The sequence below is a fragment of the Podarcis erhardii genome (assembly GCF_964252035.2).
Source record: "Podarcis erhardii genome assembly, chromosome: 10".
Taxonomy (NCBI): Eukaryota; Metazoa; Chordata; class Lepidosauria; order Squamata; family Lacertidae; genus Podarcis; species Podarcis erhardii.
In genome coordinates, this window is record NC_138500.1 from 24,704,020 (window position 1) to 24,721,000 (window position 16,981).

General features: G+C 44.5%; 1 protein-coding gene and 1 long non-coding RNA gene across 3 annotated transcripts in view; one reads left to right on the forward strand and one right to left on the reverse strand.

Annotated features, from left to right (window-relative positions):
* PAH (phenylalanine hydroxylase) overlaps positions 1-16,981 on the reverse strand; it is a 35,471-nt gene that overhangs the window by 7,919 nt on the left and 10,571 nt on the right. For both annotated transcript variants that reach the window (XM_081878965.1, XM_081878964.1), the window contains exons 3-5: positions 11,874-12,057; positions 7,159-7,247; positions 5,389-5,456 (exon numbers count right to left, since the gene is read on the reverse strand). In XM_081878965.1, the coding sequence (XP_081735091.1) occupies positions 5,389-5,456; positions 7,159-7,247; positions 11,874-12,057 (341 nt within the window). The remainder of the gene's footprint in view (positions 1-5,388; positions 5,457-7,158; positions 7,248-11,873; positions 12,058-16,981) is intronic.
* LOC309351377 lies at positions 4-16,685 on the forward strand. The gene is made up of 3 exons (XR_014160799.1): positions 4-540; positions 1,861-1,961; positions 16,474-16,685. It is a non-coding gene; the product is annotated as an uncharacterized lncRNA (long non-coding RNA).

Below are 16,981 nucleotides of genomic sequence, written 5' to 3' on the forward strand. Positions count from 1 at the left end.
AAAGAGGAAAAGGCAGTTAGCTTAAAGCTACTGCATGAATGCACCCCATTCCTATTAACACCAGCACCAAATAAGGTGCCTTTAATCACTGTATAGAAGAGGGGATTGCAGGTGTGGCCTCCACGGCCCTCAAGGAAACATATCTGACTCCCTTGGATCATCACAACAACTTGGTGAGGCAGGTGCCAGTGTGTTCACTGGTACTTCTTGTAGGTCTCAGCAAATATACATTTCAAGATATGCCATGCCCCCACGGCAGCCATTTTGTGTTTAGCCACATACCAGCGGCAGCCATTTTGTGCATGGCACCCACAATGCTTTCTCAAAATTCCAATTGTGACTCGAAAAGATGGGCCACCTCAGCCATGAGGTAACTCTTTCTTGTAGAAAACAGCACCGACCTTATGCACAAATAAACAAGCAAGCATAGCTTGGAGTCAAGGAATAGTGAGGCAAGGTGACACATAGGGGCAGCAGATCAGACCTCCAAGAAATGTCTCGCCCACTGCAGCTCCCGCTGCTACGGCGTGCTCCTTTGAGGTAAGTTCTGCCGCCTCCTTAGCAACCCCCACCCCAATGCCACCTCTATGGCAGCCTCTCAGGGAAGAAGAGGTGCTGCTAGTGTCCTTCCACCCCTATGAAGGAAATGACAATGGCTGTCCTCTGCGGTCTCCTCAGCACCCACCTGGTGTGATTTAGAGTGGTCCCCTTTCCCTTCACAATGGAGGCATTGTGGGAAATTCTAATGGCAGCTGGATTTGGCTACGTGTTGCTGCCTGGGGTTGCCAGGCTGGGAAAATACATTTAAATGGGAGGGGGGCAAGGTGGACCCTAAAAGGCCCATGGCAAGTATTCATGGTGCTGATGCCAAGGTCAAACAATAACAGTATCCCTCAAAAGGCAGCTTGTTACCAGCAAAGAACGTGGGGACTTGTGTGCACAACACAGACATGGACACAGCCAACTCCAAGAGATTCCTCCGAGGCCCCCAATAACAGAGGGGGCTGCTCTCCCCTGAAAAGCTGACGGTCATTGCATGGTGTGTGTGCACCATGTCTTGTGACTGAATATGTGGGATGGGGGTTTAGTTGCCCCCCATATTTTGGCACTCCTGACCATTGACCCTTCTTACCAAGCACATTCAGCTCTGAAAACCACAGCGACATGCACCCCCATCTCCCGCCTCATTTTTCATTCTACAGGCAGAAAGACTGGGCCTTTTGTCCTGTTCTCACTCCACACAGCTCTCGTAATCTGGATAAGCGCTGACCTCATGCTATAGCCGCAGAGGACTGGCCATAGGATCAAGGGGCTGTCTTAGCTATCCCCTCAGATCTCCCCTGGCCCTAAAATTCTGCAGCCCTCAGAGTCAGCTGAGGTAATGGCTCAGCAGGAACAGCAAATCTGTCTCTGCCCTCCATACAGTTAGCGCGCTGTCAGTCTGGCTCTGCCTCGAACGAGAAGGGAGTCCTTTGACCTGCTTCACTTTATTGCCTTGACATTAAAGCGGAGGGAGGCTGATTCTTCAGAAAATAATTTCAGAAATGGACAGGCGGCCCTCCCCAAATCAAAGAGTCTTTTCCAGCAATTTAATAGGGTTTGAGGCGCTGCTGGGATAATGCGAGGGATTTCTAGAGCTCCAGGCTCTTTGTCGAAATACAAGCGATACCCCACCATTCCCTACCCCCTTCGTTTTAGCCGGAGCCTGATGGCAGCCCCCCAATAATTGTGCAATTTTCTGTGTCTCTGCACCAGTCCTCCTTGATCTCTGGAGCTTTAAACGTGATTTTGAATTAGAGGGAGGGGGAACCGGGACCACTGTGGTTTCTATAGCATTGACCTTTTCTAATTAATCCTTAGGCCACCTTCATGGGCCCAGAGAAAAGAGCAGAGGCTTAAGGCACCGCCAGACACCAATTTGAAAGCTGCCAAGATCAATAGACTAGTGCTCAGGGTGGCAGGTGAGGTGGGGAAGGAGAAGGGGAGGGAAACTGGGATGCAAGAGGGGAGGAGATAAGCAGGAATGCCTGAGGGTGGTGGAAAAAAATGGGGCTCGCAGAGCGCCATCCTAAATTGTCCATCCTTTTCTGTGTGGGCCTTGGGAATGATGCCATTTCACTTTCACAACTTCTACAATATCTTGCTTTAATCTAGCTTATCTATCTATCTATCTATCTATCTATCTATCTATCTAGCGATATCTATGCTGCTTTTCACCAGAAATGATCACTGGGGCACTTTACAGCAAAACAAGGCAGTGTAAAACATAGTAACATAATAAAAAAGCACACTATGAATGATTTTCATAATATACATTCCTTGGTTATGCAGAGATATTTTTTTTTAAAAGGAGGGGGAAAGCAGGGTAGGGTTGAAGGGGGGGGGGAATCATTTCTATCCATGTTAACATTGCTACCTGAGCCTCTTTTAAGGCTCAACAGTTTCCTATCCATGTAACATGGATAGAAATGATCATGGTGTGCCGGCTGAGGCTCATGGCAGCTATAGTCACATCCATGATATACATTTAAAGCACACTGAAAACACATGACTTCCCCTAAAGAATCCAGGGAACCGTAGCTTACCCCTTCACAAAGTACTCAGCTCAGAAAGTAGAACATGAGACTCTTAATTTCAAGGTCGTGGGTTCGAGCCCCACGTTGGGCAAAAAGATTCCTGCATTGCAGGCAGTTGGACTAGATGATCCTCCCAGAATTCTTTGAGGGAGGCCATCTGCTTTAAATGCATGCTGTGCGTGTGGCCTTAGTCCAAACCACCTGGGGGGCATCCAGTTGGTGAAGGCAGGTCTAGATGTATCCCACTCTAGAGTTTGCAAGGTCCATTTGCATTGTCCTTCACAATGGACAGAGGAGTTGGGTATCGGTGAGAAACTCACATCCATCTGCCACTCTCAAGGGGCTTGGAATCAGCAACAGACTCACACAGGTAGGTCACTGGGCCCTGGCATTTACCTGCCTTGGCCGACTTCTTAGGTGTGATACTGGAGTCCTGCTCTTGGGAGCAGCCAAGTGATGGGGCAGATCCAGTATGCCTGCTGGCTTCCACCTCTGATGAGTAAGATGGCTGGCGGCCATCTTTACAAATAGAATCCTACCCTAAGGAAACCTGCAAACCAGGACAGGAGTGCCTATGGCTCTCATGAACAGCAGAGAAGGGTAAAGGGGCAATGGAAGGGATGGTGGAAGCAGGACAGAGGTTGGCAAGGACCCCTTAGAGAGGTGCTGTGTAAAATCAGTTCTAGATGAATATTGCCTCTTCAGCCACCCATGCAAAACAGTGGAGGGGAAGCAAGCCATAAAAAAATTCACAATGCAGCTGGGCCAGGAATGACAGTCACAGAGTATAAGATCAAGACCACGAGTGATGAATTATTCCAATGCTGTTTACAGCTTCTGCTTTAATGTACATTGTGCGCATTCCCCATCTCTCCCCTGTTTAATGGCAGGAGCATAAGAGGCGCTGCTTCATTTGGCGCTTGGGGCTTTGTAGTTGCCTCTGATGCTGCAAGTGCCATTAAATAACAAAGCTTTGCGAGGCCAGAGCTTGGTCCTCATCTGAATCCAATTGATTTCCAGTAAGCTGCAATTTTAGGATAAATGCAGTCAAAGGAGGATTTAAGCACAGAGAGGAAAGGAAAGCCAGCAAGGGAAAATAAACACTTTGGGGAAAGAATTGGTTTGGTGAAAAGGTTCCTGGCCAATTTCATCTGGACTGTCAGACAGTTCAGATTTGGTGCTGTGACTGAGCCCTGAGTCCACATGGCAGTGCTCTGATTTCCCCAGCTTGCTTTTAATTTATCAGCAAACCATTCACCTAAGAACACTGCAGGTTTGATCCCTGTATGGGGCAGCTGCACATTCCTGTATTGCAGGGGGTTGGACTAGATGACCCTCAAGGTCCCTTCCAACTCTGCCATTCTATGATTCTGTGTGTTCAAGTAGGTGGTATTCAACCTCTTGTATATGCTACCCATGGAAAATAAGTTGCCTTTCTACTCAAAGACAGCCAACAAGTGACGGTACAGGTTAAACAGAGTCTTTTATCCATTGTGATCCTTCTTTGGATAGCTCACAAAGTACACTAAAGTTTGCATATAGTTATGAAACACTTGAACAGTAGTATGAATCTCTGCCTGTGCACCCACCAAACAGATGGCTTATTTGTTGTTCATTTGTAAGTGAGTTGGGAAATGTTTAAAATACAGTCATACCTCAGGTTATAGATGCTTCAGGTTGCGTTTTTTCGGGTTACAGACTACTGAAACCTGAAAGTACTGGAACGGGTTACTTCCGGATTTTGGCAATTGTGCGTGCGCAGAAGCGCTAAATCCCACTTTGTGCATGCGCGGAGGCACAGAATCTCAACCCGTGGATGCACAGAAGCGCCGCTGTGGGTTACGAATGTGCATCCCGCATGGATCATGTTCGCAACCCGAGTGTCCACTGTATATATATATGAGGGGAGGAGGGAGGGAAGAAGCATGAACACAGGGCTCATCTATGTAGCATCAAGCCACACTTTGGTGTTTACAGAACCATAGAAATGTAGAAATGTTGGGAGGGACCCTGAGGGTCATCTGGGCCAACCCCCTGCAATGCAGAAATGTCAACTAAAGCATCCATGACAGATGGCCACCCAACCTTTGCTGAGGGAGTCCATTCCACTGTCAAACAACTCTTACTGTCAGAAGGTTCTTGCTGACATTTCTTTGGGATCTCCTTTCTTGCAACTTGAAGCCATTGGTTTGGGTCCTACCCTCTGGAGCAGGAGAAAACAAGCCTGCCCCCATCTTCCATGTGACAGCCCTTTACATATTTTAAGATGGATATCATATCTCCTCTCAGTCTCCTCTTCTCCAGGCTAAACATACCAGGTTTGGAGTAACCCACTCTCTACACAGCCATTTCCTCTCCATCTTCTTCCCCTTCCTTCCTGGTCCTCAGACTTTTAGCTTACCTTGAGGACAGGGTCAAATGCCTGTCCTCCTCATTCGCACCCAAACCCCAATATAACTTTTGTACTCGTCCCATGAGAATTGGAGAAGAACCAGCAGGAACTCAAGGACTATGCAACACTCTCATTCACCATTTCTAGCTGAGTCAGAAGGGCTTTCTATATATGCCCAGATCCTACAATATATCTGCAAAGGGACTGTTGCATTGTCAGGATGGAGACCCATTGACAGCACTGGTTAAGTAGAGGCAATCCAGCGTCACGATGCTATGTAGATTTAAATCCTCAGTGCCCCAGACATATTTCAGCATTATCCAAAGAATGAGCGCACTCCCCAACCCCACACACCATTTCATCACAGTTAATACATTGACTTTTAGGATACATTTTGTCCCTTGTCTTTTTCACACTTACTGTCTGTAGTTGTAAGCTATATCTGCAAATTCCTTTCTTCTGGCCCGGTAAACAGGATCTTTGAAACCCTGATGGGGGGGAGAGAATAATAAAAAGCACTGATTTGTGCATGTCGAAAGAGAATTACAGTTTTAGCAAGAAGTGCAGAAGCAACAAAATGTGTCTTGTGTGCATTTTAAAATGAATAAAAGCGTAACTTTTTGTGGACTAGAATCTATTTCATCAAATGCGTGAAGATTATCCTAAACTGACAGGTCCACATGGAGTGAGGGAGAAAGGAATAAATGTTGGCAATGAGGTCGGAGGGAAATAATATACAAGAAATATAGATGGCGCTCATTGTGCTAAGCCATAAATGTATATAGAATAATGGCAATGATACTTCACAAAGCTCTGTTGGCTGTAACACAGCCTATAGCATTGGGGAAGTTACAGGTGCCCAGTGAGGAAGAGGAAGAGCTTTGGCCCATAAGCCTGAGGGTTTTCTGCACTTCAGTCACCTAAGACAATGTGATGTTTCCAGATTCGCTTGCTTCTTCACATCCTAAATTACCTAATTGCAGCTTGGTTCCCCACCCCCCAAAAAATCCAGAAGGAAAGTCTCATTATCTAATTAATAGTAGCTCATGCATGCAGGATACAGCTTTCATGTCAGTGCACTGAGGTTTTGTTTTGCTGATGATTTTGTCCTGCTTTCAACTACTGCGCCGTTTTTTCATCCTGACAGAAGCTCTGAGAGGACTCTTTGATTCAATCATTCAGAGCAATTGAGTCTCCATTCACCCTGCTTTTCTTCTAGGACTCTGCCAAATATTTGTGTGCCAAGTGACTGTACAGAATACATAGCTCATTTCAGATTAAACTACATCTAGTGAAAGACAAATCACACTGCCCCAATTAATGTAATAGCTGCAATTTTATTTTATATTTAAAAAAATTAGCTTCACTGCGCGTAATTTATTTGCAAGTATCCTGCATTCATTGAATTAATAGCAGTAAATCCTGGCTGCTGCGCTTCGTCTCCCGACATCAGAACAAGGTGCTATTAGCCTGAAAGGATAAGGCAAGTTGTTTACTTGCTCTGGGTTTGTGTGTTTCATTCGTTAAAAAAAAAAAATTACCTGCCAGAGAGCCGCATCCATAGGCTTAGAATAAATTATAGCCTTTGGAGTGGCTCCACGATTTTGTTTTATAAACTGTACTAATTTGGGACTGCACCATTTCAGACTACGGGGGGGGGGGGTAAGGCCATGTATTTGTATGGCTCCCACACATTACAAAACCCCGAATAATTTCCTATAATGCATCATGGGTTCATTCTGAAAATATTCGTCCCAAGTTTTTAGGAACATAGGAAGTTGCCTTATACCAAACCATAACATTGGTGCATCTAATTCACTGTTGTCTGCACTGGCTGGTAGAAGCTCTATGGGGTTTTTGAATAGAGCTGTAATCATCATCAACAACAAAAACCCCAACAGTATCCAAGAAAAAAGATCCAGAATCCATAGTAGGGCATTGCCTTTATTAGGCCAAGAAAAAATGTCACAAAACAGTGAAGGAGCTTTCAAGTTCTTCAGAATTCTCCATTAGGCTGAATGCTAAGCAAAGGCAGGGAGGGGGAGAAAAGCGTGCCTTGATTTTAAAGCTTTAAAGGTCTCAGTCTGGAGCACACCAATCATGTTTTCAAGTTGTTCTCTGTGCTCATGAGGACTTGAAACATCATTTTTTAAAAAGTATGTAAACAGAAAGACTTTTTTTTTGCCTTACGGGGTGGTCAGCATCCAGTTCTGCTCCGTAGCTGAGAATTTGATTGGCAAATCTATCCAGTTCTTTAATCGTTCTCGGGAACCATGGAACTAGACAGCGGGAAAGAAAACATGAATAGTCTTTAGCTTCTTGTTGCTGGCTCCCTTCAGTGACTTTCTGTCACTGAGCTACGGTCTTCGCCAAATATAAATCAGCAAAGTGTTAGCCCTTATTTAATGTTAATGCTAGGAAATAATAATACTCACATTCAAAGCATTGACAATACTGAGACTTATGGCATTTAAGAACTAGCATATTTCTTGGTGGCACAAGTAATCAGTTAGTGTTTACGGAGTCACAAGCCTCCTTTTTTTGTTTTTGATGTAACGGTTTAACTTACAGCTGTGCTGACTATGACTATTACTTGTAGCCAAAAATATCTGGAGGGCACCAGGTTGACGAAAGCTGCCTAGGATGACATTTTGGCATTTATATGGCATATAAGCTTTGTGCACTGAATTTCCGTCTCTGACATAGCCTCTGTCTATTAAAATATGACAGTCCAAACAGCAATAAAGCAAGAAGGATATTGAAATGTGTTCCCTCTAAAAGCTAAGAAATATTATAAATTGTACCACTAGAGGGCAGCAGAAGCAAAATATTACTGCCTCAATCACACACACTTTCTCTTACTTAAGAGTTCTGTTTACTTTAGGGAGTTGTAGGTCTCTCTTAAAGACCTTTAACAATAAGCTTGTGCGCACACTACAAGGAACACAGGCGCAAGCTGGCTTTACACGCATACAAGTGTTTGCATTAAAGAGCCAATTATTTGTTGGTTTGGTGTACACAGGCACACAGATTGTACACCCCTTAAATGCAACGGGTGGATACCTCTAACATAATAAGCACAAGCAACTCAAATTTCCACCTGTGCAAGGAGATTTATGGGAAATTTAAAAAGAGCAAACTTTCTCTCCTGCTATTAATAACAGCATTGCGGAGGAGTGTGGCTGTGTTGCTAACCAGCCAGCCAATGTGCCCGATCCTCATGCGCTGCTCAGAGGTACATCCCACGGTATGGTCTGAAAACAGGAGACAGACAGCTGAGAGACAGGTCTGGGCAGTGACTGGGTGGGAGGCCATCTGTGAACCCCACAGAACACATTTCAGTGATGGAAGGAAGCTGGAAGACTAAGGTTTGAAATAAATAGGTACCTTGTGTGAAAGCCACTTTTAGCCACATTGCACACATTCTAGCACATGGAGGCTGGATGCGAAGAGGGATCCCCACAGTTTCAGGGACTACATTCCTAGAACCACAGAATTGTAGACCCTGAGGGTCACCTCTAGTCCAACCCCCTACAATGCAGAGATATGAAGCTGCCAAATACAGGGATTGAACCTGCAACCTTGGCATCATCAGCACCACGCTCGAACCAACTGAGCTATCCACTTTGAAAGAATGAACTTCTGGAGCTCTTTTATGTGCGTCTGTCAGTGCTGAGGCATATAACCATTGGTTTGTCCTGCTCAGAAGTGTCTGGCGGACAGCAGACTCCAAGAGACTCTGCAAATGGGCTCTTGATAAAGCAGAGATGCTAAGGACTGAATCTGCTCAAGACATTCTGCATGCAATGCATGTGCTCTGCCCTTGAGCTAGGAGACCTCTCTTTATTGGATGTAGTAATACTGCAATCACAGTAAGGTAAAAGGAAAAGGACCCCTGGATAGTTAAATCCAGTCAAAGGCAACTATGGGGTTGCAGCACTCATCTCACTTTCAGGCCGAGGGAGCTGGAGTTTGTCCGCAGACAGCTTTCCAGGTCATGTGGCCAGCATGACTAAACCTCTTCTGGCGCAACGGGACACTGTGATGGAAGCCAGCAGGCACAGAAACACCGTTTACCTTCCCGCCGCAGTGATACCTATATATCTACTTGCACTGGTGTGCTTTCGAACTGCTAGGTTGGCAGGAGCTGGGACACAGCAACAGGAGCTCACTCTGTCGCGGGGATTCGAACCACCGACCTTCTGATCGGCAAGCCCAAGAGGCTCAGTGGATGGCCATTGATTTTGTCCAACAATGTCTTAAGGGTCACAAGGTCTTCATCCCCGGTCAGCTTAAAATTAAGTGGGGGCTTACAGTCAGATAAGAAGGTACAGGATTGCAAACTAAGGCTGTGCTTGAAAAGCCTTCCCTATTCTCATGTCCTCCAGATGTTGCTGGATTGCAGTTCCCATTAGCCCCAGCCAGCATGACCAAAGGGATGATGGGAGTTGGAGTCCAACCACATCTGGAGGGCACTAGGTTCCCCACCCCAGGACTAGATGGGACTTTGGGCAAATAAATGGGACTTTGGGCAAATAAATTGTTACGAGGGCTAATTTGGGCTCAGCTGCCCAGCTTATGCCGGAACCACTGGCCACAAAGAGCAAACAACAACAGCATTCCAAGAGATCCTTTTTAAAAATAGAAAATCACATTATCCGCTTGCTGAGATGTTCTTTGGCCCATTCGATGGGCTCTCTCCTCCAGCCCCAGTTAGCCAGACATGTTGTCTCTTCCTGCTGCCATTAATGAATGGCCAGAGCAAGCTGTTGCAACACTGACCCTCTGTGAAGCTCTGCAGAGCAAATGCAGGCTGATCAGTAATAAATATTGATTTGTCTGCAAGAGAAACAGCAGAGTTTTATGGTCCTGCGGTGAACACCCAAGTAGTGACCAATTTAACATGGGGTCAGATGCTTAATAGGATGCTAATCAGCTATTTATATGAGGGGGCAACAAAACCGGAGGGCTTCAGAGGTTCTGTGGAACTCTGCCCGTTCTGGGGATGGGTCAGAGACAGGGCTTTAAAATTTATTGTCGGTCCTAGGCACAGGTTGGAGCCTTTTAAAACATAGCCAACTGCTCAGCTCAGCCCCAGGGTCCTAACAAACAAGGCTTCTACAGACTCTAAGCCTCTAGCTTGTCTCCAGACAGCAAAGCGTTGTCTTTACCTCCCAACTCCCACTGAAACAGAATCATATTTAATTCTTTTATTCAAGGCTACTAGGGGGGTCTGAACTTTTTGCCCATATTAAAAAGGCTTGTGAGCAAATGGCACCGTGGCTTAGTTGGCCGATAACAAATCTTGAGTACAGCTCATGGCTAGTCTGGAGAAAGCTTTTCCCTCTAGACTGGAGGAGCTCAGTTTTTAAAATGGCACACAGATTGGAGACAGGGGAGTGGTGACGTCCTGTTTGAAAGCTGCTGCTCAAAGCACCTTTCTCTGCATTGGGAAGGTTGGCTGCTTATGATAACTTTGCAATATACAAGATGGCTGTGTAAATCAGCTTTCTGTAAACCCCAATCCTAACTGCGTCGACTTGAAACTAAGACCCAACAGCTTCAATGGGTCTTATGTTTAAGGGAACATGCCATAAGATGCTATAAATGACAGAGAAGTACAACCCTCTTCTCTCTCTTTTTTGGTCCAAATTATAATTAAGAAAGATGAAGCAAGATAACCTCCCCTCCCCCACAGACCCACACAGCCCCCAAAGTAATTAAACCTTCACTTTTAAGTGATTGTGATTCCCTGCCAAGCCATAACATTTTGCCCCTTTCCTGAATGGAGGGCTCCAAATATTTTCCTTTTTCTCAATGCAATGTCATGGACAGGACACAAAGGGAAGGGTAAGGAGATTATAAGGATTTACTCCAGGATGATATTACTACCCTTTCATGTTGCTCCCGGGAAGGAAGACGAGGCAGCAGACCTAAAGCATTTTAAGCCAACCTTAACTGAAATCCTATTAAGATCACATCTGCTGCTTGAGAAGCCAGGAGGGCATTAAGATTTGGATATGTGTACATGTGTATGAGAGATAGAGAAGGGTCTGCATGTGGACACTCATGGAATACTGCACTGGTCATAGAAAAGCTACCTCCAGGTGATTGTCTTACTCCTGTGTGTGCGTATTTATTTCTATATAATGAATAAGGAATCCATAAGTGACAAATTCTGAACGCAAACAGGTGGCGTGATGGGACTCATGCTCTGATGGTGGGCTTCTCTGAGTGCCTACTCTTGGGAACAGGAATTTTGCCTACATGGACCTCTGGTCTGATTTGGGCCCTTAGGTTATGTCTTTGTGAATATGGCACATATCTGAACCATTTGGCACAGTGATTGTGGGGAAATATTTGCCACTGACTAGGTATGGATGAATCAGCGTGTTCCCGACCTGTGCAAACTTCACAGGTTCATTCATAAGTCTGTTCTGATCTGTTTTCCCACAAATAAGCAATTCTTTTAAACAATCCACATTAAGAACATACCAAAGTACGTCATTAAATATGTGGTTTGTTACAATATACAGTGGTACCTCGGGTTAAGTACTTAATTCGCTCCAGAGGTCCGTTCTTAACCTGAAGCACCACTTTAGCTAATGGGGCCTCCTGCTGCTGCAGCGCCGCCAGAGCACAATTTCTGTTCTCATCCTGAAGCAAAGTTCTTAACCTGAGGTACTATTTCTAGGTTAGCGGAGTCTGTAACCTGAAGCATATGTAACCTGAAGCGTATGTAACCCGAGGTACCACTGTACATATTTAAATCACACAGTTACAGCTCAATGTACAAACATATTTTATATTCAGATTTAATACTCTTTCAGGTATACAGTAGGGCTGGCAGTTAACCTCTTTGCTGTAGGGAAGGAATGTTGTTATTCTGAACAATATCTCCTTACCGGCATCCTTCCTCTTTTCACGTGAAAGCTCGTGGACATTTGCACCAATGTCGTCTCTCAGTGTATGAATGATTCCCTCAAGAGCTGGGATGTTCTTGCTTTCTAGATTGATGAAAAATTCGTACTCATCTTTGTTCAGCCGGGAAGGTCTGGATTCAATGTGGATCAGGTTTATCCCCTTCTCCTGGAACAAAGACGGTAACATAATTAAAAATGAAACACAATTTTGGCTGGTGGCCTAGAATCACTGGGTAGTTCACGGCACAATTAAAAAAAAAAAAAAAGAAATCACACTATGTTTACGAAGACTGAGCAGGCACACAAGTCCCCTGGTGTCTTCCCCACTATGGCAATATGCATCATATTTTCTAAATTTGAATCCTATTTTCATCAAGGGAAGTAATAGTACCACTCTATTCTGCCTTGGTCAGATACCACACCTGGAACACCGTGTCCAATTCTAGGCAGCACAATTCCAGAAGCTTGTTGACAAGCTGGAACGTGTGCAGAGGAGGCCAACCGAGATGATCAAGGGTCTGGAACCTATGCCTTATGAGGAATGGTTGAAGGAGCTGGGTATGTTTAGCCTGAAAAGAGGAGACTGAGAGGAGATGTGATAGCCATCTTCAAATATCTTAAGGGCTGTCACATGTAGGAGGGAGCATGCTTGTTTTCCCCTTCTCTGGAGGGTAGGACTGGATTCAAGTTGCAAGAAAGGAGATTCCGACTAAACATTCGGGAAAGCTTTCTGACAGTAAGAGCTGTTCAACAGTGGGAAAGACGAGAGGTGGTGGACTCTCCTTCCTTGGAGGTTGTTAAACAGAGGTTGGATGGCCATCTGTCATGGATGCTTTAGCTGAGATTCCTGCATTGCGGGGGGTTGGACTAGATGACCCTTGGGTCCCTTCCAACTCTAAGATTCGAAACAATGGACTGGGTATGGATAGGGCATCCTTATTTTCATTTTCAGAAATGCTGGAGGATATGTTTGCCTAAATATGCAACTTTTATGCCCATTCTTTCCTTGTTGTGATGCAAATCCTCTTTTTCAGTAATGCCTAGCTGGCCACCTGAGCAACTTCTTCTTTCTATCAAGTGACTATTGTAAGCAATTAAATGGACCGGTATCCTCACAGCATGCCAGAAGCACAAATTCTTTTCTTTCTTTCTTTGTTAAAAAAAAAAAAAGAGGACTGCTTGGTGTGTGTTGAAAACACTGCTATGGTCATTATATAAAACAGTCACCTCCAAGAATAGCCATGATAAATGCTGTTTTTTGGGTACTTTAACCTTAAATAGATTCAAGAGCAGACCTTTGTGCATTACTGACACAGACCTCTGAAGTGGCTCCCCACCATCGCTTGCCGTGAGCATTGTTGTATGTGCCTTTCTCTGAGTTCTGAGCAGTGGACACTACAGATGAACTTAAAATGTTTGACCAGATACCAACACAATAAGTTGAAAAGGTCAGAAGTGCATTCAAATCCTGCAGCTCAGGAAAGATGTTCTCCTAATTGAGCTGGTCTCCATGCAAATAATGCATTTAACTAGGCTGCTCCCCGAGGTCAAGTTGTTTTAGTTCTCTAAAGGTCTGCATCACACACAGACAATGCTTTGTGTTTGCTATTTAATTAGGTGCTTGCAAATCATTACAGGGCTCCAGCGATAGGAAAAAGTTAAAATTACTCCCAGCAAGATTTATTACGATTGAGACCAGGCTCAAAAAGTCACAGCCTGCTCTCAGCAAGGAACCTTCCTTGGGTCATCTTTGAGATTAAGACTTTATATGGGAGGTGTATTTGTCTTTACTGCAAAGGGCTATGGAGCATCACACTTGGCTGTATCACATCTTAAGAGCCACAGCCAGAAATGTTACAGCATCTCCACCACTTAGGGTTCAGTGCCAGAGTAAAACTTCAGCACCCACCACCAAGTAGGCCAAAGTAGAGGGCAGCATGAAACACTTTTTGACCCTTCTTATGTGAGAGTCCCTGGATTCGCTGCGGAGCAGAATGAATGACTGCAGGGCGCCAGAAAGGGGCAGATGGCCGAAGCTGTGGAAATAGAGAGATTAAAGGAGTGCCTATTACTGTTCTAAAAGCCACAAGGCCACACAAGGAGGAGGTTGTGAAAGATGCTGAAAGTTCTCAGGAGAACAACTTTCCCCTTCCCATAGCTACAATTCCCAGATTTTCCTGCGATGAGGGACAGGATGTCAAGCCACTCTGAAAATTGCACCACCAGAGTCCCCTAACAACTCTTAGCAAACTACAACTCCCAGAATTCTTTGCGGGAAGCCATGACCGTTCAAAGTGGTATCATGGTCATTTAAATGTGGCCGTAGTCACAATTAATTTGCTGGTCTGTATCCATTAGGTGTTTATTTGGGCTCATCCAGATTTTCGTTTGAGCTGTGTTTCTAGGCACAGGACCTAGAAAGTGTCTGAGCATGGGTGGGTATTTTTTTTGCCCTGGCACTTTCCCTGCAGAAAGCTGATCTTTGCCAGTGAAATGGAGCAAAAAGCAATTTGTGGACAAGTCGGATTTGTTTGTTCCAATTCAGCATTAAAGAGTGGGTTTTCGAAAGGAAAAGTGCCAGGGCTAATAATAATAATAATAATAATAATATTACTAGAACCTGGAACTTTAAAGCACAGTATTGTGCCTAGAAAGCATGGGGCAAAAGGTAAGAGTGATAAGCCCTTTGAGGTTTGCTCAAAGATTCACTGGGCAATCCCATACATTTTATGCAGATATAAACCCCATCAACTTCAGTGGCATTTACTCCAAGGTAAGTGCACTAACTCCAAGTTAAGTGTGTACAGGATTGCGGTCTAAGGATTTAATGCAGTACTCACTCATAAGTCCCACTAAACACACTGGAATTAATTCCAAGTAGACATGTACAGAAATGAGCTACAAAAATTGTTTTGGGGCTTCCCTAACAACATTTAGTAACATTCAGTCCCACTAAACACACTGGAATTAATTCCAAGTAGACATGTACAGAAATGAGCTACAAAAATTGTTTTGGGGCTTCCCTAACAACATTTAGTAACATTCAATTAAATCCACAGGTCATTGCAGTGGCGTAGCGTGGGTTGTCAGCACCCGGGGCAAGGCAAGTAATTTGCGCCCCCTAACCCGTGGATTTGCGCCCCCTAACCCTAACCCTAACCCCCAGATGTTGCGCCCGGTGCGGCCGGCCCCCCCTGCACCCCCCACGCTACGCCACTGGGTCATTCGGTTGTTAAAATTCTGTGGTTATTCTGCAAGCCATCTTGAGATTTTATGATGAAGGGTAGTATATAAATTTAATAAACAAACAAATAAACGTGATCTCTCTGTTACTAGTAATTGGTTTAATTCAAAATATTTATAGCTGTTTAGAGCTAGGTAAGTTTTTGAAATCCTAATAGCGTTTCAGTAATACTCCACCTAGTGCCTAACACTAAACTTGCAACTAATTGCATATAAATTCATTTCAGAGTGCTTACAATTATAAAACAAAAGAGAGTGTTTTCCATTATAAAATACAGTGGTGCCTTGGTTTACGAACAATCCTGTTTACAAACATTCGGTTTACGAACTCTGCAAAACTGGAAGTAGTGTTCCAGTTGCGAACTTTACCTCAGTCTACGAACGGAAGCCGAACGGTGGAAGGGCACCACCGGCGGGAGGCCTCATTAGGGGAAGCGCACCTTGGTTTAAGAACAGATTTGGTTTAAGAATGGACTTCAGGAATGGATTAAGTTCGTAAACCGAGGCAACACTGTAGTGTTTACAGCGTTTACTTCAGGGTTCCTTGGATGCATTATTCTGTAAACCGAGTAAAAGAAGCAGAAGAAGGTATACAGGCCTGTTGAACCACTGCACTATTTTTACCTTAAAAAAAAAAAAAAAGCCTAGCCTTTTTCAGGTGACCTATTTATTGAGCATTCATCCCAATTTGTTTCCACAACATTTTCAGGGTTTTTAGACAATGTTGACTATTTACAGAGAATTCATTCTCATTTCTTTATGGGGAAGTTATACAGTGGTACCTCGGGTTAAGAACTTAATTCGTTCCAGAGGTCCATTCTTAACCTGAAACTGTTCTTAACCTGAAGCACCACATTAGCTAATGGGGCCTCCCGCTGCCGCTGCGCCACCAGAGCACGATTTCTGTTCTCATCCTGAGGTAAAGTTCTTAAGCTGAGGTGATATTTCTGGGTTAGCAGAGTCTGTAACCTGAAGCGTATGTAACCTGAAGTGTATGTAACCTGAGATACCACTGTACAATATTGCATCAAGCAACTGTTACCCCATATTGCCCAGTGCATTTCCCTAACTTTTTCTTTATTGCGGAAAAAAAATGACGGGGGGAGAGGAGCAAGTTGTGCAAGTGCTCCATTATCAGCTTTAACTGAACTTAAATCTGCTAGCATGTTATTGAATCCAGCTTGGAAATACAGAGTCTAGAAGCACCCTGAATCTATGTTCACCAGCTGAAGTAAACCAGACATGAAGTTGTGAATTGTCACCTCCCATATCCTGTACAACAATATGTCAATGAACAAAGCTTTTTTTTCCTTTTTCTTTTTTGCCCACATTATATTAGCACCAACATCTGTTGCCAGGATGCTCTGGAAAGTGGGTGAATTTCCTGAGTCAACAGTTTCTCTCATCTGGAATGACCCCGATTCCCAGCTAGTGAAATGGAAGGGGATGCGCTATAAAACCCATCTGTAGCTCCTTTGCTATTAAAACGTCTTCTTTCACATCCATCATGGTAAACCTCTTCAATGTTTTTTCAAGGCATGGTAACCAAGTGTTGTGCTGATCAGAGCTGTCTCTGTGTTCTTAATGATAGTATTATCAAGCATGTTGTTTGAACCTCTTGCCACCTTTTAAGAACATAGGAAGCTGCCTTATACTGAACCAGTCCACTGGTCCATGTAGCTCGGCACTGTCTGCCCTGACGGACAGCAGCTCTCCAGAGATGCAGGCAGGGCTCATTCTCAGCCCTACCCTGGAGGTGCCAGGAATTGTACCTGGGACCTTCTGCATGTACAGCAGATGCTCTGCCTCTAAGCTATGGCTCTTTCGCAATTATAAAATGCATTCAT